At 46.7% G+C, this 25,002-nt stretch overlaps 1 protein-coding gene across 1 annotated transcript in view; it reads left to right on the top strand.

Annotated features, from left to right (window-relative positions):
• The window catches only part of LOC137537136 (uncharacterized), a 134,351-nt gene extending 117,209 nt beyond the window's left edge, over positions 1-17,142 (top strand). The window contains exons 10-11 of the mRNA XM_068259266.1: positions 3,436-4,227; positions 15,511-17,142. Coding sequence (XP_068115367.1) covers positions 3,436-4,227; positions 15,511-16,982 — 2,264 coding nt within the window. The 3' untranslated portion in view covers positions 16,983-17,142. The remainder of the gene's footprint in view (positions 1-3,435; positions 4,228-15,510) is intronic.
• The last annotated feature ends 7,860 nt before the right edge of the window (positions 17,143-25,002 follow it).

Genomic DNA, 25,002 nt, shown 5'->3' on the forward strand with positions numbered 1-25,002 from the left:
GGCTTGTGGTAATCACTGATGGACTGCCGCTGTGCATGTGCTGCAGCTGTGGCTTGTGGTAATCACTGATGAGCTGCTGCTGTGCATGTGCTGCAGTTGTGGCGTGTGGTAATCACTGATGGACTGCCGCTGTGCATGTGTTGCAGTTGTGGCTTGTGGTAATCACTGATGGACTGCCGCTGTGCATGTGCTGCAGTTGTGGCTTGTGGTAATCACTGATGGACTGCCGCTGTGCATGTGCTGCAGCTGTGGCTTGTGGTAATCACTGATGAGCTGCTGCTGTGCATGTGCTGCAGTTGTGGCGTGTGGTAATCACTGATGGACTGCCGCTGTGCATGTGTTGCAGTTGTGGCTTGTGGTAATCACTGATGGACTGCCGCTGTGCATGTGCTGCAGTTGTGGCTTGTGGTAATCACTGATGGACTGCCGCTGTGCATGTGCTGCAGCTGTGGCTTGTGGTAATCACTGATGGACTGCCGCTGTGCATGTGCTGCAGCTGTGGCTTGTGGTAATCACTGATGGACTGCCGCTGTGCATGTGCTGCAGCTGTGGCTTGTGGTAATCACTGATGGACTGCCGCTGTGCATGTGCTGCAGTTGTGGCTTGTGGTAATCAGTGATGAGCTGCTGGTGTGCATGTGCTGCAGTTGTGGCTTGTGGTGGTCACTGATGAGCTGCTGCTTTGCATCTGCTACAGTTGTGGCCTTTGGTAATCACTGATGGGCTGCTGCTGTGCATGTGCTATAGTTGTGGCTTGTGGTAATCACTGATGGGCCGCTGCTAGTCATGTGCTGCATTTGTGGCTTGTGGTAATCACTGATGGACTGCTACTGTGCATGTGCTGCAGCTGTGGCTTGTGGTAATCACTGATGGGCTGCTACTGTGCATGTGCTGCAGCTGTGGCTTGTGGTAATCACTGATGGACTGCCGCTGTGCATGTGCTGCAGCTGTGGCTTGTGGTCATCACTGATGGACTGCCGCTGTGCATGTGCTGCAGCTGTGGCTTGTGGTAATCACTGATGAGCTGCGCCTGTGCATGTGCTGCAGTTGTGGCTTGTGGTGGTCACTGATGAGCTGCTGCTGTGCATGTGCTACAGTTGTGGCCTTTGGTAATCACTAATGGTCTGCCGCTGTGCATGTGCTGTAGTTGTGGCTTGTGGTAATCACTGATGGACTGCTACTGTGCATGTGCTGCAGCTGTGGCTTGTGGTAATCACTGATGGGCTGCTACTGTGCATGTGCTGCAGCTGTGGCTTGTGGTAATCACTGATGGACTGCCGCTGTGCATGTGCTGCAGCTGTGGCTTGTGGTCATCACTGATGGACTGTCACTGTGCATGTGCTGCAGCTGTGGCTTGTGGTAATCACTGATGAGCTGCGCCTGTGCATGTGCTGCAGTTGTGGCTTGTGGTGGTCACTGATGAGCTGCTGCTGTGCATGTGCTACAGTTGTGGACTTTGGTAATCACTAATGGTCTACCGCTGTGCATGTGCTGTAGTTGTGGCTTGTGGTAATCACTAATGGACTGCCGCTGTGCATGTGCTGTAGTCGTGGCTTGTGGTAATCACTAATGGACTGCCGCTGTGCATGTGCTGCAGCTGTGGCTTGTGGTAATCACTGATGGGCTGCCGCTGTGCATGTGCTGCAGTTGTGGCTTGTGGTAATCACTGATGGGCTTCTGCTGTGCATGTGCTGCAGTTGTGGCTTGTGGTAATCACTGATGGACTGCCGCAGTGCTTGTGCTGCAGTTGTAGCTTGTGGTAATCACTGATGGACTGCCGCTGTGCATGTACTGCAGTTGTGGCTTGTGGTAATCACTGATGGACTGCCGTTGTGCCTTTGCTGCTGTTGTGGCTTGTGGTAATTACTGATGGGCTGCCGCTGTGCATGTGCTGCAGTTGTGGCTTGTGGTAATCACTGATGGACTGCCGCTGTGCTTGTTCTGCAGTTGTGGCTTGTGGTAATCACTGATGGACTGCTGCTGTGCATGTGCTACAGTTGTTGCTTGTGGTAATCACTGATGGACTGCCGCGGTGCATGTGCTGAAGTTTTGGCTTGTGGTAATCACTGATGGACTGGTACGGTGCATGTGCTGCAGCTGTGGCTTGTGGTAATCACTGATGGACTGCCGCTGTGCATGTGCTGCAGTTGTGGCTTATGTTAATCACTGATGGGCTGCCGCTGTGCATATGCTGCAGTTGTGGCTTGTGGTAATCACTGATGAGCTGCTGGTGTGCATGTGCTGCAGTTGTGGCTTGTGGTGGTCACTGATGAGCTGCTGCTTTGCATGTGCTACAGTTGTGGCCTTTGGTAATCACTGATGGCCTGCCGCTGTGCATGTGCTGTAGTTGTGGCTTGTGGTAATCACTGATGGGCCGCTGCTAGTCATGTGCTGCATTTGTGGCTTGTGGTAATCACTGATGAGCTGCGCCTGTGCATGTGCTGCAGCTGTGGCTTGTGGTAATCACTGATGGGCTGCTGCTGTGCATGTGCTGCAGCTGTGGCTTGTGGTAATCACTGATGGGCTGCCGCTGTGCATGTGCTGCAGCTGTGGCTTGTGGTAATCACTGATGAGCTGCGCCTGTGCATGTGCTGCAGTTGTGGCTTGTGGTGGTCACTGATGAGCTGCTGCTGTGCATGTGCTACAGTTGTGGCCTTTGGTAATCACTAATGAACTGCCGCTGTGCATGTGCTGTAGTTGTGGCTTGTGGTAATCACTAATGGACTGCCGCTGTGCATGTGCTGTAGTTGTGGCTTGTGGTAATCACTGATGGACTGCCGTTGTGCCTTTGCTGCAGGTGTGGCTTGTGGTAATTACTAATGGGCTGCCGCTGTGCATGTGCTGCAGCTGTGGCTTGTGGTAATTACTGATGGACTGCCGCTGTACATGTGCTGCAGCTGTGGCTTGTGGTAATCGCTGATGGACTGCCGCTGTGCATGTGCTGCAGTTGTGGCTTGTGGTAATCACTGATGGACTGCCGCTGTGCATGTGCTGCAGTTGTGGCTTGTGGTAATCACTGTTGGACTGCCGCTGTGCATGTGCTGCAGTTGTGGCTTGTGGTAATCACTGATGGACTGCCGCTGTGCATGTACTGCAGTTGTGGCTTGTGGTAATCACTGATGGACTGCCGCTGTGCATGTACTGCAGTTGTGGCTTGTGGTAATCACTGATGGGCTGCCGCTGTGCATGTGCTGCAGTTGTGGCTTGTGGTAATCACTGATGGGCTGCCGCTGTGCATGTGCTGCAGTTGTGGCTTGCATTAGTAGGAAAATTCTGCCTGGTAGATCATTTTCAATTTATTGTTGAAGCAGCTCACAAGCTTAAAATTGGCAGTGCCTCTGGTCTGAGAGATCACCAACCCCCAGCAAATTGTTATTTTGTGTTCTCTGTTTATTAATACTAATGTTTTACATATATAATTTCTTATACTTTTTAGAACTCAGATCTGAGCTCAAAGAACAAGAGACATATGTGAGGTATGATCAGCAGTCCATGGAGGAGGGTGACATGATGGGGACAATTAAAGAGGAAGAAGAAGAGACGTATGTGGGGAGTGATCAGCTGTCTATGGAGGAGGGTGACATGATGAGGACAATTAAGGAGGAAGAAGAGGAGACGTATGTGAGGAAAGATCAGCAGTCTATGGAGGAGGGTGACATGATGAGGACAATTAAAGAGGAAAAAGAAGAGACATATGTGAGGAGTGATCAGCAGTCTATGGAGGAGAGTGACATGATGAGGACAATTAAAGAGGAAGAAGAAGAGATATATGTGAGGAGGGATCAGCAGTCTATGGAGGAGGGTGCCATGATGAGGACAATTAAGGAGGAAGAAGAGACATATGTGAGGAGTGATCAGCAGTCTATGGAGGAGGGTGACATGATGAGGACAATTAAAGAGGAAGAAGTGGAGACGTATGTTAGGAATGATCAGCAGTCTATGGAGGAGGGTGACATGATGAGGACAATTAAGGAGGAAGAAGAAGAGACGTGTGTGAGGAATGATCAGCAGTCTATGGAGGAGGGTGACATGATGAAGACCATTAAAGAAGAGGAGGAAAAAGAGACGTATGTGAGGCGTGATAAGCAGTCTGTGGAAGATTTAATAATGAGAGTGATTAAAGAAGAAGAAGAAGAAACATATGTGAGGAGTGATCAGCAGTCTGCAGAGGGAGGTGACATGATGGGGACAACTATAGATGAGGACCCACTTCCAGAAAGCAGAACAGGTGAGTTATCAACATTAAATATTGAATATGTTTAGTTATAATGACTGTGTCACTGATCACAGACTGGCCATATTAGGGGTGTAAACGTTAGATTTTTCTCATCTAAAACTTTCTTTCTTAATTGTGTTTAATGACAGTTTACTAACAGTCACAGTACAGTCACCCTGATGGCTTTGGAGTGCCCTGTTCTGTTTTGTCACACATAGTGTTACCGGCCTGTAATAAGCTGAAAATGGCCACAATACATAACTGTACACAGTTTGGACACAGTAGGGGTGACTTGGTGTTACTAGCCTGTAATATGTTGATGATGGTCACTGTTCCATATACAGATTGGTAACAGTAGGGGTGACTTAGGGTTACTGGCCTGCAATACTGGCATTGCAGACAAATCATGACAAGTGTGCTCCCTGCCTGAGTCTCCAGAAGGGTGTAAGCTGGGGGGTGTTCTGTAAGATGCACGGCCACTTGTGCTGCAGACAAATCATGACAAGTGTGTGTAACGATGGGTGTGAGCACACAGAGAGAATCTGATTATTGGTGATCTGCAGTATCACCAACAATACAGATGTATACCTGATTATTGATGATCTGCAGAATCACCAATAATACAAGTATGTCTAACCTCTGGACACCTAATCGAGTGTAATGTATAGAGCAGCTGGAGGCTATCTCCCGGGGAGCGGGAGACACAGGTAAGATCGAACAGGAACCTCCTGATGAGCAGGTGGTCCTTAGCGGTGTGAGACCTATCTCCTAGGAGAGGAGGTAGCGGTAATCTGACAGCCCGTGATTCCCTGGAGAACTGGGAATCAGACGATACTGCAGCCAGGAAACTCCTAGGGGATAGAGGCCCCGGCTGTACTGCGGGAGAACTCCCTGAAGAGCAGGGGGTCCCCGCAGCTAACTGACACTAGGTGGAATAGTATCACAGGTAGTATAGAGAGACTGTAGACTCTAGGTATGAGCGACAGCCAGAAGGGTCGGGCAGGCCAGGTCGGCAACACACGGGCAGATAAGATACAGAGACAGAAGACTGATTCGGTAACCGGTTACAGGCAGGGTTTGGCAATAGGTAGGCAGATATGCAGAGGTACCGAATCAGAAAGCAAGAGAGGAGTCAACAGAGCCAATAGTCATAACGGGAAGGATCCTAGTCTGGGGTGTGAGGTCCGTGGTCTCGACACCCAGGAACTAGTCTAAAGTATAACACAGTAATGACACAGTACTCCTAAGCTTGGGTGTGGTCCTTGGTCTCAACAGCCCGGAACTAGTCTAAGGTATAACACAGTAATGACACAGTAATCCTAAGCTTGGGTGTGAGGTCCTTGGTCTCGACACCCCGGAACTGGTCTAAAGTATAACACAGTAGTAATCTGGCTAAGTGTGAATTCCCATGTCCACCTGGTTCTAACACACTGAGAGATCTGACTGAGGTCTAAGTGCTCACACGTAAGTATTCGCAACGGCAGACAACCAGAGACTGACCAGCGAGATCTATATATAGTGCAGCGCTCCCCAGCGCCACTCAGCCAATCAAGGACTGCGCTGAGATCAGCTGATCTACCTGATCAGCTGATCCCTCTCCTGCTGGCATAAAGGGCCTGCCTCCTAGCAAATGCGCGCAGCTCTCCATCTGTGTGCACTAGAAGGCTCAGGTAAATCGGACGCATGCTGCTGTACGGAAACCGCCGGTGTGAACGCGGAGATAGCCGCCCCGCCGCCAGACCGCGCGGCGGTATCTCCGCAATCCATTACAGTGTGCTTTTTGCCTGAGTCTCTAGAAGGGTGTAACCTGGGGGGGGGGGGGGGGTTCTGTAAGACACACAGCCACTTGTGCTGCAGACAAATCATGACAAGTGTGCTCCCTGCCTGAGTCTCTAGAAGGGTGTAAGCTGGGGGGTGTTCTGTAAGACGCACGGCCACTTGTGCTGCAGACACATCATGACAAGTGCTTTCCCTGCCTCAGTCTCTAGAAGGGTGTAAGCTGGGGGGTGTTCTGTAAGATGCACGGCCACTTGTGCTGCAGACAAACCATGACAAGTGTGCTCCCTGCCTGAGTCTCTAGAAGGGTGTAAGCTCGGGGGTGTTCTGTAAGACGCACGGCCACTTGTGCTGCAGACAAATCATGACAAGTGCTCTCCCTGCCTGAGTCTCTAGAAGGGTGTAACCTGGGGGGGGGGGGGGTCTGTAAGACACACAGCCACTTGTGCTGCAGACAAATCATGACAAGTGTGCTCCCTGCCTGAGTCTCTAGAAGGGTGTGAGCTGGGGGGTGTTCTGTAAGACGCACGGCCACTTGTGCTGCAGACACATCATGACAAGTGCTCTCCCTGCCTCAGTCTCTAGAAGGGTGTAAGCTGGGGGGTGTTCTGTAAGATGCATGGCCACTTGTGCTGCAGACAAACCATGACAAGTGTGCTCCCTGCCTCAGTCTCTAGAAGGGTGTAAGCTGGGGGGTGTTCTGTAAGATGCACGGCCACTTGTGCTGCAGACAAACCATGACAAGTGTGCTCCCTGCCTGAGTCTCTAGAAGGGTGTAAGCTAGGGGGTGTTCTGTAAGATGCACGGCCACTTGTGCTGCAGACAAAGATTGAAACTGAAATTTTAATCGCTAGGGATATCAAATCTAACCCAAAGAAGTTTTAATATTAATTTATTAAATTAATTTTAATATTAAATACTCAATGCAGGAAGGAGTGAAGGCAAGACTAAATAAAATAAAAATGGATAAGGCACCTGGCCTGGATGGCATGCATCCTCGGGTCCTAAGGGAATTTGTGAGGAAATGCGGAAAAGCCGCCACATGTACTGATAGCAAGGCGGCTGGCTCCGCGTCCAGCGTGGCGGTTTGTACGCAGCAGCATGTGTCCAAGACTGTGAGAGATCGCGGAAAAGCCGCCGCATGTGCTACTGAGCAGGCGGCTGATTCTGCGTCCAGTGCGGCGGTTTGCACGCGGAAGCGTGTGTCTGGCAGCAGGGCAGAACGCGGAAAAGCCGCCACATGCAGCAACAGTAAGGCGTCTGGTTCCGCGTCCAGCGCGGCAGCGTGTGTCTGGTGTGGCTGAGTCTGTTAGTGCACCTGGATGGAGAATTACGCGCGCGAGCCAGAAGTCAGGACCTTTATACCAGCAGGAGATGGGTCAGCTGATCAGGACGATCAGCTGATTCCTGCTGGACTCCTGATTGGCTGAGTGGCTCGGGCGGGGCGGCAGAGTCCAGCAACTATATATACAGCTTGCTTGCCAGTTGCTGGTTGTCTGCCATTGCAAACACTTACGTGGAAGCATTCAGACCATAGTCAGATCCTACAGTGTGTTTGAACCAGGAGGACCTGAGAATTCACACTGAGCCAGATTACTTTTGTTTATCATTGTATTATTATTCAGACTAGTTCCAGGGTGTAGAGACCAAGGACCTCACACCCAAGACTAGGGAACTGTATTATCATTTGTGTTATACTCCAGACTAGTTCCAGGGTGTAGAGACCAAGGACCTCACACCTAAGACTAGGGAACTGTGTTATCATTTGTGTTATGCTCCAGATTAGTTCCAGGGTGTCGAGACTACGGACCTCACACCCAGACTAGGGACTCTGTATTATTATTTGTGTTATACGTCAGACTAGTTCCAGGGTGTAGAGACCACGGACCTCACACCAAGTCTAGGCATTGTTTGATATCTGTTATACTTTGGGAGCTATCTCTCTCTCCCTAAGAGATAGTCTCCAGACCTGCTAGTGACATCCACCCTTCAGGTGTCACTCCCGCTCAGGTTCCTCCTACCTTCAGCCTGACTCCACCCCTTGGAGAATCTCAGGCCGTTGGAAGGTTCCTGTGTCCTCAAAAGCAGTATTCCAGGCTGCTTCTGATCACTTGCTCAGCAGGTGCATGTCTCAAAGTATTACTGTTACACCAAACACTCACATACCTTAGGTGTCCAGAAGTTAGCAATATATCTGTATTATCGGTGATTCTGCAGATCATCAATAATCAAGTATATATCTGCATTCTTGGTGATACTGCAGATCACCAATAATCAGATTCTCTCTGCGTGCTGACACCAATCGTTACAGAATTAAGTTCAGTTATTGATAAACTCCTTTATCTTATCTATTTGTGACTCCTTTTCAACTGGCAGAGTTCCAATAGACTGGTGTACAGCCCACGTTTTCCCATTATTTAAAGTGACACTGAAGCGGAAAAAAAAATTATGATATAATGAATTGGTTGTGTAGTACGGATAATTAACCATTTATGCCGCCTGGACATGATCCTCACGTCCAGGCGGCTGTCGCAATGCTGATGGGCGATCGCGGGCACGCCTGTGCGCCCCTGTGCTGTCCCCTGGTAGCCCAGGGATCAATCAATAGGAACATGGTTCCTGTTCATTGATCCGAGTCCCCAGCAGAAAAACCGACGGCCTCTCATAAGAGGCCTCAGTCTTCCTGAAAAAAAAAAAAAAGTTTCCGCTTCTGAGAAGCTAGGAGGACTGGAAAAATAAACACTCGTGGCCATCTTGTGGCCAAATAGTAAACTACATCTACATACTTTTTTTTTAGTACAAGAAACACATATTACATTTAAAATTAACTGTTTATTTCCCAAACCAAAAATTACCCAAATTAAATTTTTAATGAACAAAAAATTACAATAAAACAAAGAACATAAATAGTTACCTAAGGGTCTGAACTTTTTAAATATGCATATGAAGAGGGTATATTACGACCATTTTTTAAATTATAAGCTTGTAAATAGTGATGGACGCAAAACTGAAAAAATGTACCTTTATTTCCGTATAAAATATTGGCACCATAAATTGTGATAGGGACAAAATTTAAATGGTGTAATAACCAAGAGAAATGCGCAAATAAAATACATAGGTTTTATTTATGGTAGCATGTATTATTTTAAGGCTATAATGGCCGAAAACTAAGAAATAATGACTTTTTTTTCCATTTTTTTCTTACTTTTCCTGTTGCATTTAAAAAAAATAATTCTTAGCAAAATGTACCACCTAAAGACAGCCTAATTAGTGGCGGAAAAAACAAGATATAGATCAATTCATTGTTATAATTATTGATAAAGTTATTAGCGAATAAATGGGAGGTGAAACTTGCTCTGTTGCATAAGGTGAAAAATCCCTGCGGGCTGAAATGGTTAACAGAACATTAGTGGCAAAAAAAAAATAGTCTGTTTGTTTTCAGTTATATAGTTTTTTTTTATAACATTGCATCATTCTCTAATACTTGCAGTTTACACACTATGCTCAGCACTGTAAATGATTAAGATGTGGAATGTATTGCCACAGGAAGCAGTTATGGCAAATTTTATATCTGCATTTAAAGGGGGCTTAGATGCAGTGCAGTTTGTAGGCGAAAATGCACCCAGGGCGAGGGTGTAAAAATTGTACCCCCCCCCCCCCCCTCCCCGGAGCAAGGTATGGGTGCCCGCAGTATAGGTTAGCAAGGTCTAGTCGCACTTAGTATAGGTCCCCCCAGTATAGGTAGCCAAGAATAGGTACCCCAGTATAGGTAGCCAGCTATAGGTCCCCCAGTATAGGTAGCCAGGCATAGGTGAGCCAATATAGTTGCCCCCGGTATAGGTTAGCCAGGTAGTCGCCCCCAGTATAGTTGCCCCCAATATAGGTTAGCCAGGTAGGTGCCTCTAGTATAGGTAGCCAGTATAGTTGCCCCCAGTATAGGTTAGATAGGCAGGCGCCCCCGGTATAAGTTAGATAGGTAGGTGCCCCAGTACAGGTTAGCTAGGTGGGTGCCTCTAATATAGGTAGCCAGAATAGTTGCCCCAGTATAGGTTAGCCAGGTAGGTGCCTCTAGTATAGGTAGCCAGTATAGTTGCCCTAGTATAGGTTAGCCAGGTAGGTGCCTCTAGTATAGGTAGCCAGTATAGTTGCCCCCAGTATAGGTTAGATAGGCAGGCACCCCCGGTATAAGTTAGATAGGTAGGTGCCCCAGTTTAGGTTAGCTAGGTGGGTGCCTCTAATATAGGTAGCCAGAATAGTTGCCCTAGTATAGGTTAGCCAGGTAGGTGCCTCTAGTATAGGTAGCCAGTATAGTTGCCCCCAGTATAGGTTAGATAGGCAGGCACCCCCGGTATAAGTTAGATAGGTAGGTGCCCCAGTACAGGTTAGCTAGGTGGGTGCCTCTAATATAGGTAGCCAGAATAGTTGCCCCCAGCATAGGTTAGATAGGTAGGTGCCCCCAGTATAGGTTAGTTAGGTAGGTGCCTCCAGTATAATTGCCACCTGTATAGGCTAGCTAGGTAGGTAGGTGCCCCCAATACAGGTTAGATAAGTAAGTGCCCCCAGTATAGGTTAGATAGGTAGCTGCCCCCCAGTATAGGTTAGATAGGTAGTTGCCCCTCAGTATAGGTTAGATAGGTAGGTGCCTCCCAGTATAGCTTAGATTAGATAGCTGCCCCCCAGTATAGGTTAGATAGGTAGCTGCCCCCCAGTATAGGTCAATTAGATAGGTAGTTGCCCCCAGTATAGGTTAGATTAGGTAGCTGCCCCAGTATAGGTTAGATTAGGTAGCTGCCCCAGTATAGGTTAGATTAGGTAGCTTCCCCCCATAATGGAGAGGGGAGCCGGAGCCACGGGGAGGGCAGCCCGACCTCTCCCTCCCTTCCTCTCCTCTCCCGGGCCGCCCTCCGTGCTCCCCCCTCAGATGCAGAGTGAGCAGGAAGCGCTGTATACAACTCACCTCCCTGCATTCCAATCACCACTCTCTCGCTGTCAGTCTCCTCTCTGCATACACGCTGATACACACGCTGCTTCCGGCTAAACAGAAAGTAGTAGGAAGCACGGAGGGCGGCCCGGGAGAGTAGAGGAAGGGAGGGAGAGGTCGGGCTGCCCTCCCAGTGGCTCCGGCTCCCCCCTCCATTACAGCGCCCCCCTCCCAACAACGCTGAGGGTGGCGGCATGGGCCTAGAAACGGGCATGCTTAGATGCTTTCCTTGCATTGAAAGACATCCATGGCTATAATTACTAGGTAATGCCCAGTGGTGTTGATCCAGGCATTTTTTCTGATTGCCATCTGGAGTTGGGACGGAATTTTTTCCCTTTTGGGGCTAATTGGACCATGCCTTGTAAGGGTTTTTCGCCTTCTTCTGGTTCAACAGGGATATGTGAGGGAGTAGACTGGTGTTGTACTTTATTTTCTGGTTGAACTCGATGGACGTATGTCTTGTTTCAACCCAAATAACTATGTAACTGCTGCCAGCTGGCCGTCATGTGCGGAAAACGCAAAGAATTATCCGCCAAAAACCAGCAGCCATTTTCAGCGAACTCCGGTGTCATCCCTGCCTCACTGTAACAATGTGTGTGAAGCATGTTCTGATGTCTCTGTATGTGTGTTAGTGTCTGTTGTAAATAAAGTTGGTTTTAATGAAAAAGTAAAGTGTATTTGTTTGGTTGGTATGGACTGAGCATGTGCAGATATGACATCATATGCACACCTCCCAACTTTTGTAGCCAGAAAAAATGGACACTAAGACCCGCCCCTTCCACACCATTCGCTATGACCATTTTGCAGCCATGTGCCCCTTATACAGCTCCTTTGTTTCTACTGGTCCCCCTCCCACACCTAAACCATTCCTTGGTGCCTAGTAATCCCCTCTTCCCCAGTACAGTTTCCCTGCTGGTGGGTTTCCCCTTCCCTCCCCAACAGCTTCCCCCCTCCCTCTCCCACAGCTTCCCCACTGGTGGTGGGCTCCTCTCTCTCTCCCCTACAGCTTTCCTGGTGGTGGCTGGCTTCCCCCCTCCCTCCCCCCACAGCTTCCCTGGTGGTGGTGTGCTTCCCCCCTCCCTCCCCCCACAGCTTCCCTGGTGGTGTGCTTCCCCCCTCCCTCCCTCCACAGCTTCCCTGGTGGTGGTGGGATCACCTCTCTCATCCCCTACAGCTTCCCTGGTGGTAGTGGTGGTGTGCTTCCCCCTCCTCTACAGCTTCCCTGGTGGTGGTGGGCTCCCCTCTCTCTCCTCCACGGCTTCCCTGGTGGTGGGCTTTCCCCTCCTCTACAGCTTCCCTGGTGGTGGTGGTGGTGGTGGGCTTCACCTCCTCTACATCTTCCCTTGTGGTGGTGGGCTCCCCCTTCCCATCTGCACAGCTTCCCTGATGGTGGTGTTAGTCCCCCCCTCCTGTGCTCCCCCTACTTGTCAGTATAAGTGCAGAGTATGGTGATGTAGAAGCCTTGCATCTCTTACCTCTCCAGCACTGTGAATTCTCCAGCCACTGACCCCCTTAGTGTCCGGCATCTCCATTTCCTCATATCATTATGCGACACACGAGAAGATGCCGGGTACTAGAGGCAGCGGTAACAGGGAGGTTCAAAGTGATGGAGAGGTGAGATATGCGTGGCTTTCATTGCACAATACTCTGCATTTATACTGCACACATAGATCACCTAGAACACACAGTACGGTCACACAGGTGTTAATGTGAGATGATAACAGTACATGCTGATCACACAGCAAGCAGTGACTAGCCTAGGGGTATTGGAACAAATCTAATTTTTAGGGGGCACACGGACATCGCCTAAAACACGCAGTACGGTCACACAGATGTTGAAGTGACACGGTAACAGTCAGTACACTTTGAACACACAGCAGGCCAGACAGTGACCAGCCAAGGGGTGTTGTCACAAAACTTATTGATTTATATTTTTGGCCCACAAAGATCACCTAGAATGCACAGTACGGTCACACAGGTGTAAACGTGACATGGTAACAGCACACGCTGATCACACAGCAGGCAGTGACCAGCAAAGGGGTATTGCCACAAATGTCTGCCACACTGTTCTTTCTGGCAAACTGATATCACTGATAAGTCAGTATGGTCGGTGACACGGGTCCTGCTGTAATGCTGTATGAGGGCAACACAGCATGCGTCGTGTCACAGGGGTCAGACACAAAATTACTTTTGCACAGGGCGGCGGGCTGTAACCGTGACACAGCCACACTATACTGTATATGGTGGTGTTGTGTTGCTTCAACACATCACAAGAAAGCAACTACCAATAATAACTACAGCAGGGTTAATGTCTCTGTCAGTCTTTAAAAGTATTTTTGTGGTTCGGAAGAGTCCTCAAATGGACTATTGGGGGGTCCGCTAGTTGGTGAACTGCAAGTAGCAGAGCAGCTAGGAAGCAGATATACAGCACAATATTACAATACAGCCTCTCTAACACTGTCCCTGTATCAGCAGCAGCATCTCCTCTCCATACACTGACTGCTACACAGCACTATATCACACTACAGCCTCTCTAACACTGTCCATGTATCAGCAGCAGCAGCTCCTTCCCCTACACTGACTGCTACACAGCACTATATCACACTACAGTCTCTCTAACACTGTCCCTGTATCAGCAGCAGCAGCTCCTCCCCCTACACTGACTGCCACACAGCACTATATCACACTACAGCCTCTCTAACACTGTCCCTGTATCAGCAGCAGCAGCCTCCTCCCCCTACACTGACTGCTGCAGAGCACTATATCACACTACAGCCTCTCTAACACTGTCCCTGTATCAGCAGCAGCTCCTCTCCATACACTGACTGCTACACAGCACTATATCACACTACAGCCTCTCTAACACTGTCCCTGTATCAGCAGCAGCAGCTTCTCTCCCTACACTGACACCTACACAGCACTATATCACAATACAGCCTCTCTAACACTGTCCCTGTATCAGCAGCAGCTCCTCCCCTACACTGACTGCTACACAGCACTATATTACACTACAGCCTCTCTAACACTGTCCCTGTATCAGCAGCAGCAGCTCCTCCCCCTACACTGACTGCTACACAGCACTATATCACACTACAGCCTCTCTAGCACTGTCCCTGTATCTGCAGCAGCTCCCCCCCCCCCTTACACTGACTGCTACACAGCACTATATCACACTACAGCCTCTCTAACACTGTCTCTGTATCAGCAGCAGCAGCTCCTCCCCCTGCACTGACAGCTACACAGCACTATATCACACTACAGCCTCTCTAACACTGTCCCTGTATCAGCAGCAGCAGCTCCTCCCCCTACACTGACTGCTACACAGCACTATATCACACTACAGCCTCTCTAACTCTGTCCCTGTATCAGCAGCAGCAGCAGCTCCACCCCCTACAATGACTGCTACACAGCACTATATCACACTACAGCCTCTCTAACACTGTCCCTGTATCAGCAGCAACAGCTCCTATCCCTACACTGACTGCTACACCGCACTATATCACACTACAGCCTCTCTAACTCTGTCCCTGTATCAGCAGCAGCAGCTCCACCCCCTACAATGACTGCTACACAGCACTATATCACACTACAGCCCCTCTAACACTGTCCCTGTATCATCAGCAGCAGCTCCTCCCCCTACACTGACTGCTACACAGCACTATATCACACTACAGCCTCTCTAACACTGTCCCTGTATCAGCAGCAGCAGCTCCTCCCCCTACACTGACTGCTACACAGCTCTATATCACACTACAGCCTCTCTAACACTGTCCCTGTATCAGCAGCAGCAGCTCCTCCCCCTGCACTGACTGCTACACAGCACTATATCACACTACAGCCTCACTAACACTGTCCCTGTATCAGCAGCAGCTCCTCCCCCTACACTGACTGCTACACAGCACTATATCACACTACAGCCTCACAAACACTGTCCCTGTATCAGCAGCAGCTCCTCCCCCTACACTGACTGCTACATAGCACTTTATCACACTACAGCCTCTCTAACACTGTCCCTGTATCAGCAGCAGCAGCTCCTCCCCCTACACTGACTGCATGCCAATTTAATGCAAATGTGCAATGAAGATAAGGGAATTGGTCGGCACCTGATGCTACTTTGCAGCCTATGGGGGAGGGGGGGGGGGGTGGTCAGGTGACTTACTGTGCCTCCAGACAACCAGACACCAATCGTAGAACCAATCAGAAGGAAAAGTCCAGGCACCAGATAAGCTGCAGATCACCACTTTATTTCTTCCCCATCCAAACGTACTGATAAACAACAAACACAGCGTTTCACGAGACGAGCTCGCTTCCTCAGAGACCAGGTGATCTGCAGCTTATCTGGTGTCCAGACTTTTCCTTATGATTGGTTCTACAATTGCTATATGCAAATGTGCAGCTGCTGCACTTGGTTCATTTCTAATCTGCATAAACTTTGCATCAACTTTGAATTCTGAGCAGCTCACTGACCATCCCTAATGATAATTCTTCCTCTCCTCAGAATTCTCTAACATGAAGTGATGATGTTTCTCTATTTGCAGCGCGGAGTCCCAGCATCAGGAATCTCTCAGAGACTCGTCTCTCTGTATCCATAAACTGTACAACGGATGATGATGTCACTGGACAAGAGTCTCCTGCAGAGATCCTGGTTCCCGATCAAGAGAGATCGCATACTAGAGAGAAGCCCTTTTTATGTGCTGAGTGTGGGAAATGTTTTGTTCAAAAATCAGCTCTTGTTATTCATGAGAGATCCCACACTGGTGAAAATCCCTATTCATGTAGAGAGTGTGAAAAATGTTTTGTATCCAAAGCAGGCCTTCTATATCATGAGAGATCTCACACTGGTGAGAAGCCCTATTCATGTGCTGAGTGTGGGAAATGTTTTGGATGGAAAGGAAACCTTGTCAAACATGAGAGATCTCACACAGGTGAGAAGCCATTTTCGTGTGCCAAGTGTGGGAAATGTTTTGGGGATAAAGGACACCTTTTAAAACATGAGAGATCGCACACAGGTGAGAAGCCATTTGCGTGTGCCGAGTGTGGGAAATGTTTTGGAGAGAAAGGAAATCTTGTCAGCCATCAGAGATCTCACACTGGTGAGAAGCCCTATTCATGTGTTGAGTGTGGGAAATGTTTTCGGCAGAAAGGAAACCTTTTAAGCCATGAGAGATGCCATACAGGTGAGAAGCCATTTGCGTGTGCCGAGTGTGGGAAATGTTTTGTAGAGAAAGGAAACCTTGTCAAACATGAGAGATCCCACACAGGTGAGAAGCCCTATTCGTGTGCTGCGTGTGGGAAATGTTTTGGACATAAAGGAAACCTCATCAAACATGAGAGATACCACACAGTTGAGAAGCTCTTTTCATGTCCTGAGTGTGGGAAATGTTTTGGAGAGAAAGGAGGCCTCAAAAAACATGAGCGATCCCACACAGGTGAGAAGCCCTATTCATGTGCTGAGTGTGGGAAATGTTTTGGAGAGAAAGGAGATCTCAAAAAACATGAGCGATCCCACACAGGTGAGAAGCCCTATTCATGTGCTGAGTGTGGGAAATGTTTTGGGCAGAAAGGAAACCTTTTAAGCCATGAGAGATCCCACACAGGTGAGAAGCCTTTTTCATGTGCTGAGTGTGGGAAATGCTTTGGACATAAAAGAAACCTCGTCAAACATGAGAGATCGCACACAGGTGAGAAGCCCTTTTCATGTGCTGAGTGTGGAAAATGTTTTGGACATAAAGGAAACCTTGTCAAACATGAGAGATCCCACACAGGTGAGAAGCCCTTTTCATGTGCTGAGTGTGGGAAATGTTTTGGGTATAAAGGACACCTTTTAAGCCATGAGAGATCTCATACAGGTGAGAAGCCCTTTTCATGTGCTGAGTGTGGGAAATGTTTTGGACATAAAGGAAACCTCGTCAAACATGAGAGATCCCACACAGGTGAGAAGCCCTTTTCATGTGCTGAGTGCGGGAAATGTTTTGAACGTAAATCTCTGCTTGTGAGACACGTGTGTTGAATGTGGGAAATGGTTTGACCATAAGTTTTCTTTTCCAGTGTTTCTTTTACTTCTTGCAAAGCGCACATGGCAGCATTTGTACACTGAATCCCGAGGACTCTTTCATGCAGTGAATTGGATTGTTGCTGCTCTTTGACTGTCTATAGTACAGACCAAAAGTTTGGACACACCTTCTCATCCAAAGAGTTTTTTCTTTATTTTCATGACTATGAACATTGTAGATTCTCACTGAAGGCATCCAAACTATGAATTAACACATGTGGAAGTATAATACATAACCAAAAAGTGTGAAACAACTGAAAATATGTCATATTCTAGGTTCTTCAAAGTAGCCACCTTTTGCTTTGATTACTGCTTTGCACACTCTTGGCATTCTCTTGATGAGCTTCAAGAGGTAGTCACCTGAAATGGTCGTCCAACAGTCTTGAAGGAGTTCCCAGAGATGTTTAGCACTTGTTGGCCCTTTTGCCTTCACTCTGCGGTCCAGCTCACCCCAAACCATTTCGATTGGGTTCAGGTCTGGTGACTGTGGAGGCCAGGTCATCTGGTGCAGCACCCCATCACTCTCCTTCCTGGTCAAATAGCCCTTACACAGCCTGGAGGTGTGTTTGAGGTTATTGTCCTGTTGAAAAATAAATGATGGTCCAACTAAACACAAACCGGATGGAATAGCATGCCGCTGCAAGATGCTGTGGTAGCCATGCTGGTTCAGTATGCTATCAATTTTGAATAAATCCCCAACAGTGTCACCAGCAAAGCACCCCCACACTTTCACACCTCCTCTTCCATGTCTCACAGTGGGAACCAGGCATATAGAGACCATCCGTTCACCTTTTCTGCGTCGCACAAAGACACGGTGGTTGGAACCAAAAATTTCAAATTTTGATTCATCAGACCAAAGCACAGATTTCCACTGGTCTAATGTCTATTCCATGTGTTCTTTAGCTCAAACAAGTCTCTTCTGCTTGTTACGAGATATAAACAAGGAACACCAAGAGCCCCAATAGTGTAATATGTACTGGTAAATGGGTACTAGATAGAGTAAATATTAATACTCACAAACCAGAGTTACCATTAGGCAACCACTGTAAAGGCAAGTGGGGAGATTTTCCTGACCCCACCCAGGAATAAGAAATCGCTCTCTGTAGATGAGAAAAAAGGGGTTCAACCCTCCACCCAGGGTGGACTCAATATTATGCAGGAGAACAGAGGCGCCAAAAGGATAAAAGGAAGCTAAATGAGCTTAAAAACCAAATTCTTGGTAAATAGAGGAGGTAGTGGTGGACTTACCTCCTCCAAGTAGACACACAATGACTGTAGTGAAGACAGTCAATATATTTTATTTATGAACTCCAAATATGCAACGCGTTTCGCGGGTTTGATCCCGCTTCATCAGGCAATAACAACGGAGCAATAGCATGTGGTCAGTAGAAGAGCCAGGCACCTCTTCTGCTTGTTGCCTGTCCTTAGCAGTGGTTTCCTAGCAGATATTCTACCATGAAGGCCTGATTCACACAGTCTCCTCTTAACAGTTGTTCTAGAGATGTGTCTGCTGCTAGAACTCTGTGTGGCATTGCTCTGGTCTCTAATCTGAGCTGCTGTTAACCTGCGATTTCTGAGGCTGGTGACTCGGATGAATTTATCCTCCGCAGCAGAGGTGACTCTTGGTCTTCCTTTCCTAGGGCGGTCCGCATGTGAGCCAGTTTCTTTGTAGCTAAGACAAAGGGACACCGAGAGCCCAATATAGTGTAGTATGCACTGGACAATGTGGAATGTTAGTAAACTAAGGTAAATATACTCACAAACATGGGTTACCACTAAGGCAACCACTGTGTAGGCAGGTGAGGAGATTAGTCCTGTCCTCACTCAGGATGAAAAAGTAGCTCTCTGTAGTACAGGAAAAGTAGGGCTTAGCACCCCTCCACCAGGGGTGGACTTGATATGTAGATAACGGAACAGAGGCACCAGCAGGATAAAAACATATATTAAAAGTTCTAAAAATGCTATGGAGGTTAGGTAGCGGTGGACTCACTTCCCGAAAGCAGACACGTAACAACTGTCTGACAAGCATCAAAACATTTATTTATAAATACCCCAAAGGTGCGACGCGTTTCGCAGGCAAAGCCCACTTCCTCAGGCAATAGAAGGGGATCACAAACAGAGGTGCTAAACCCGTCCTACACGAGCTACTGTTTGTGATCCCCTTCTATTGCCTGAGGAAGCGGGCTTTGCCTGCCAAACGCGTCGCACCTTTGGGGTATTTATAAATAAATGTTTTGATGCTTGTCAGACAGTTGTTACGTGTCTGCTTTCAGGAGGTGAGTCCACCGCTACCTCCATAGCATTTTTAGAACTTTTAATATTTGTTTTTATCCTGCTGGCGCCTCTGTTCCGTGATCTACAGTTTCTTTATAGCGTTTGATGGTTTTTGAAACTGCACTTGGGGACACTTTCAAAGTTTTCCCAATTTTTCGGACTGACTGACCTTCATTTCTTAAAGTAATCATGGCCACTCGTTTTTCTTAGCTGCTTTTTTCTTACCATAATACAAATTCTAGCAGTCTATTCAGTAGGACTATTAGCTGTGTATCCACCTGACTTCTCCACAATGCAACTGATGGTCCCAATCCCATTTATAAGGCAAGAAATCCCACTTATTAAACCTGACAGGGCACACCTGTGAAGTGAAAACAATTTCAGGTGACTACCTCTTGAAGCTCATCAAGAGAATGCCAAGAGTGTGCAAAGCCGTAATCAAAGCAAAAGGTGGCTACTTTGAAGAACCTAGAATATGACATATTTTCAGTTGTTTCACACTTTTTGGTTATGTACTATACTTCCACATGTGTTAATTCATAGTTTGGATGCCTTCAGTGAGAATCTACAATGTTCATAGTCATGAAAATAAAGAAAACTCTTTGAATGAGACGGTGTGTCCAAACCTTTGGTCTGTACTGTATATCAAACTCTTTCGACTCCTCGTCAGGCATTTACAGGTTGTGGCATTGGCTGGTTGAACGCTGTGCTACCACATATTGTGCGTTTGTTGAGAGTTTACTTGTTTAATAGGTATCTTGACAGAAAGCCAAAGGAACCTGGAACCTTTCTTCTACTGTGTGGAGAGTATGGAGAGTGCTGGAGTGTGTGCTGCTCCCCCCAGGCCCCTGTAAGCCCCAATGCAAAGCAAATTAACAGACGGCAGTAACTGGGATGGAAGCTGTGGCTTCCCTGGAAAGTACAACATCAGTAAAATACAATGGGCCTGATTCACAAAGCGGTGCAAAGTGTTTACACGCCTGTGAAAAGCCCAAAACTTTACGCGCGATCAGCAGCACAAAGCGGTGATAACTCAGCTAGTGCAAAGGTTATCACCGCTTTGTGAATCAGGCCCAATATGTGCAAAAATATTTTGCATGAAACCAGGGAACTAAACACTCAGCAGTTTCATACTCCTGTGAGGCGTTATGTGATGTCATCTATAGAAATGGTGCATTTGCCTCTGAAGGCACAAACATGTGAAAATACTCTCTTAAAATGTATCATAAAGTGAGGAAATTAGTCGGAGAGGATGGTTCTAACTGTTTGCTGAGTGCCCCACTATGGTGCAATCCGAATTTGTCAGCATTTGCTTCCCTTAGTGATGGGGGATTCTGGATCCGGAGGGGGGTAAATATACTCACCAATAAAAGATAAAATGGGGGACTCCTGCGCCCAGGCTGTATATAGCTTGAAATTAATAATTTTAATTAAAAATCAATCTATTAAAATATACAATACATAATACATGCACATAAAAATTGTTCAAATACCATACATATTGATATCCCAATCAATCAGGAAGCCCTGACGAAGAAAGGCGTATCCTTTTGAAACGCGTTGGAGTGATTGGAGGAAACTGTGTGTGACATCACGTAAACTGTGTTTCCGGTGTTCGAGGTTGATTCCTCGCAGAGATGCTTACTACAATCTAAGGACTCTCCTGTCTCAAGCTAGCGGCCGCAGCTATACGGGATTGAGGAATCCACCGGAACTTAATTTTTATCCTCCCCCTGTCGCACTTTCATCCACCTATCTGGAAGGATTAACAACGTGCAACAAGACGTTATATATGCGTTACGGTAGCGTGAGTATACGGAACATCGCTACTCAAAGCCAGTACTACTGCTGTTTAACACATTTAACAACATTGCTGACTAATAGGATTTGCTATAAGTACGCATGGACGCTATATGAACTCGGCTATATGATATAGCCAGAAGCTATTTACGTATTGTATGAGTTGCTTATATTTCAATGAAAGAAACATCTTTTGGAACTTTTATATTGGAGAAATTCTTAATTTTCGATATATATATATATATATATATATATATATATATATATATATTCACAAAAGGCTCAAAGACGCTTACAATTTATCAAATTATCTTTTAGGTCACGTGTACACGGTCGTTTGGATGTTCAGACGGGCTTTTTATACACAGCCCTGATTGATTGGGATATCAATATGTATGGTATTTGAACAATATTTATGTGCATGTATTATGTATTGTATATTTTAATAGATTGATTTTTAATTAAAATAATTAATTTCAAGCTAAATACAGCCTGGGCGCAGGAGTCCCCCTTTTTATCTTTTATTGATGCAATTGATGGGTGAGTGAACACTATCCCATTTCTCTGTGCTGCCCTAATAATAATCTGTGTTATTCAGCGCTGCAATCCTTTTTGTGTAAATATATTCACCACTTGTACCATAATAATCATTGTAAATCGTGGTCTCAAATGGTAGTGGAATTTCACCTTCCTAGGCATTCCCGATTCAGGTACTGTCACCTCAGGCATGCAGCCCAATGTGGGGGTGTGACTGCTGACCTGGTCCCGGGCACTGTGGAAAGCTGGCTGCTGCATAACGAGCTGGAAAGTCTTATAGCCAGGTTCTGCTCCAGTCTTGCTGACTATGAATATGCTCATAGACTAGCTAAGACTGGGGCATTATGGGATGGGGAGAGATTTCTGGGGAGGAATGGACTGACTATGAGGACACATATATGAAGATGGTAATTTGCTCTCGAGATTAGTTGGTTCAACTGCACTGGTTTCACCAGATATACTCTACTCCTGTTACAATATCCAAAGGGAGGTGGGGGTGTGAGTGATGTTTGTTGGAGGTGTGGTCACAGCCCAGGTTCCTTTAAGCATATGACTTGGGACTGCAGCTCATCCAATCATCTTCCAAGAGTCTTCCTGTTGTGTCCTCTTATAAGTCTTGTCTGTTGTGATTGAAAGAGGACTGGTCCTTAACCTCCCTGGCGGTAAACCCGACCTACGCTCGGGCTAGCCGGCGGAGAGGATCGCATGGCCCCCCCTGAGTGAATTTGTGTTAAATGGTTCAGCTAGCAAAATATCCCTCCCAAGTCCCTCCGGGCCCCTCCGATTGCCTGCGATCACCGCCGGTATACGTACCCCCCAGGGATCCCGCGATGGTGCAGCCTCCCAATCAGCTCCCGGCTTCACTATGGTGAGGATTGGGACTGCGCATGACGTCATGATGTAGATGACGTCATGTCCCGATCGTCGCCATAGCGATCGTTGCCGGCAGCGATCAGAGGGGTGCCGGGGGGCTTGGGGGGGAATATTTAGCTAGCGAACTGCTAGCTGGGGCATTAAAAACAAATTTTATTTTAAAAAAATCCTCCCGTGGACGCAGCATCGGACACTGCGTACCACCAGGGAGGTAAAAAAAGAGAAAAAAAAATTGGTTAGACTGTTGTTCTTTTATGACAAAATTTCCATTGCTCTAGAGTAGAAAAAACTTCTGAACCCGTCTCACTTTATGGATGCACTTAGTTAATACTTTTCTTCCGTTATATAAACTGACCTGGTTGGTGAGAGGGGCGGGCTCTGGTTGCAAAGTACTGGTTCAGCCATTAATAATCTAGATGCAACTCCCAGCATTGTGGACTCCCTCTGATAGATATTCAAATATGTGCTTGTGGTTCCTCCACACCAAACCTCTGTGATGCTTTGTGCAGCCCTGGTCTGGGATTTCATACTGGTCCATAGATTTTATGTGTGTGACTTGGTCAGCTTATGATGCAATCCTGTATGTTCTTCATGCTACTGAATGCCTATAAGTCTATTTACTTGCTTTTGTATAATCTTTTATATCTCTGTGATATAGCCTGATATAACCTAAATATGTCTTGTACTGTCAATGGGTTGTTTTGTGTTGCTGTTGTGCGTTTTGATAAACAATAAAAATATTTTTTTTTAAATGCACTCATTGGTACAGATAACAAAAAAACATAAATCACCATAACTGGAGAATACTTGGAAACAAAGGCCAGGGATTAAGGATCAATGATTTCTTTTTCAGAACAACTTGCTGTAGCTTGGTTATGATACATTTGCCACACATTTTTTAGCAATTCCATTGCTAACACAAATATATAGTCGTCTTGGAGACATAAATAAGGCTTTCCTCCTGGAGGTATAAATACTGGTTTCATCCTATCTGGTTTTGAGGTACATTGTTGTGAAACAGGACGGCTTCAATTACAGCACCCAATACTTTGTTAAATAAATTAATATATTACAAACACAATCATTACCTACAAAAGTGCAAACTTGCAGGCAAACAAAATGTATAGCATAGAGGTAGAGACATTGGTGCAATCAGGGCCATTTCTAGCCTTTTTTCACCCCCGGCAATACATTTTGTCACCTCTTAAAGGGGAACTTCAGCCTAAACAAACATACTGTCATTAAGTTACATTAGTTATGTTAATTAGAATAGATAGGTAATATATTTTTTTACCCACCCTGTTTTAAAAGAACAGGCAAATGTTTGTGATTCATGGGGGCTGCCACCTTTGTCATGGGAGCAGCCATCTTTTTGGTTGAAAGGAAATGACAAGGAGCAGGAGACACAGTTCCAACTGTCCTGTGTCCTGATAACTCCTCCCAGCTGCACACGCTAGGCTTCAAATGTCAAATTCAAAATGTAAAAAAAAAAAAATTGCACCAAAACAGCAGAACGAGAGCAACAACATCAGAAATCCCATCATGCTTTGCACAGCATCAGTGGAAAAAAGCCCGGGCAGTTTTCTTCTGTGCAGCTAAAAATGAGGCTTGGATAAGAGAAAAAGTTCTGATGCTGTGAAACTGTTAAAGAAACACCAAGCCTTTTCAGTGCTGCTGAGTCGATTTTTTAGTCCGGAGGTTCACTTTAAAGAAGAAAAAACGGACGCTATTGAACACATTCCATATGATATAAACCATGTGCCATGTAATACATGCTGCCACTATGCAACTCAAATAATAACCGTAGGTATAATGTCACCCACACTACAAGTTCCAACATCATTTCCCCACAGAACAATTTCAGGTATCATGTCCTTCCCATTACAAAATCACATTATCAAGCAAGACAGTCTTCATTTCAGAATACTTTTTCACAAACATTATGAGATGTGCAAATACGATGCCGCCTGTTAGGATAGATGTGGAGTGGAGGGGTATATCATGACATTGAAGGGCTGACATAGTGAGATGGTACAATAGTTTAGAGATCCATAAGCAGTTCTGGAGATAAGCACAGTATGTAGGCGAGACAAGATAAGAGAAGTGGAATGGAGGAAGGAAGGGTAGTAGGTGGTCAGAATTGATGACATGGATGAGTGGATAGATATGAGCAGAACTGAGACAGTGCATTGCAGCATTTTCTCGCGTAAAGTTTTGCAAGCGCAAAATTTTCTTGATGGCGTGCTAACGTGAATTTTAGCGTGAAAGCAAAGGGTAACACATGCAACAATTTACGTTAGCGTGCGATCTCGCAAAATATTGCACGTAAAAACGCAGCAAAACTTGTGTGAAGTGCATAGTGCGGCCGTCATAACAGTTATCATGCTTTAGAGAATCAAGCCCTATATGTGAGTCAGACCTACATTTCTGATGCATAGCTGGGGAAGCTCTATCTTCCTATGTTAGTTACTGCAGAGTGAGCCGCAGGGGAAGC

Source organism: Hyperolius riggenbachi, chromosome 10 (genome assembly GCF_040937935.1).
Source record: "Hyperolius riggenbachi isolate aHypRig1 chromosome 10, aHypRig1.pri, whole genome shotgun sequence".
NCBI lineage: Eukaryota > Metazoa > Chordata > Amphibia > Anura > Hyperoliidae > Hyperolius > Hyperolius riggenbachi.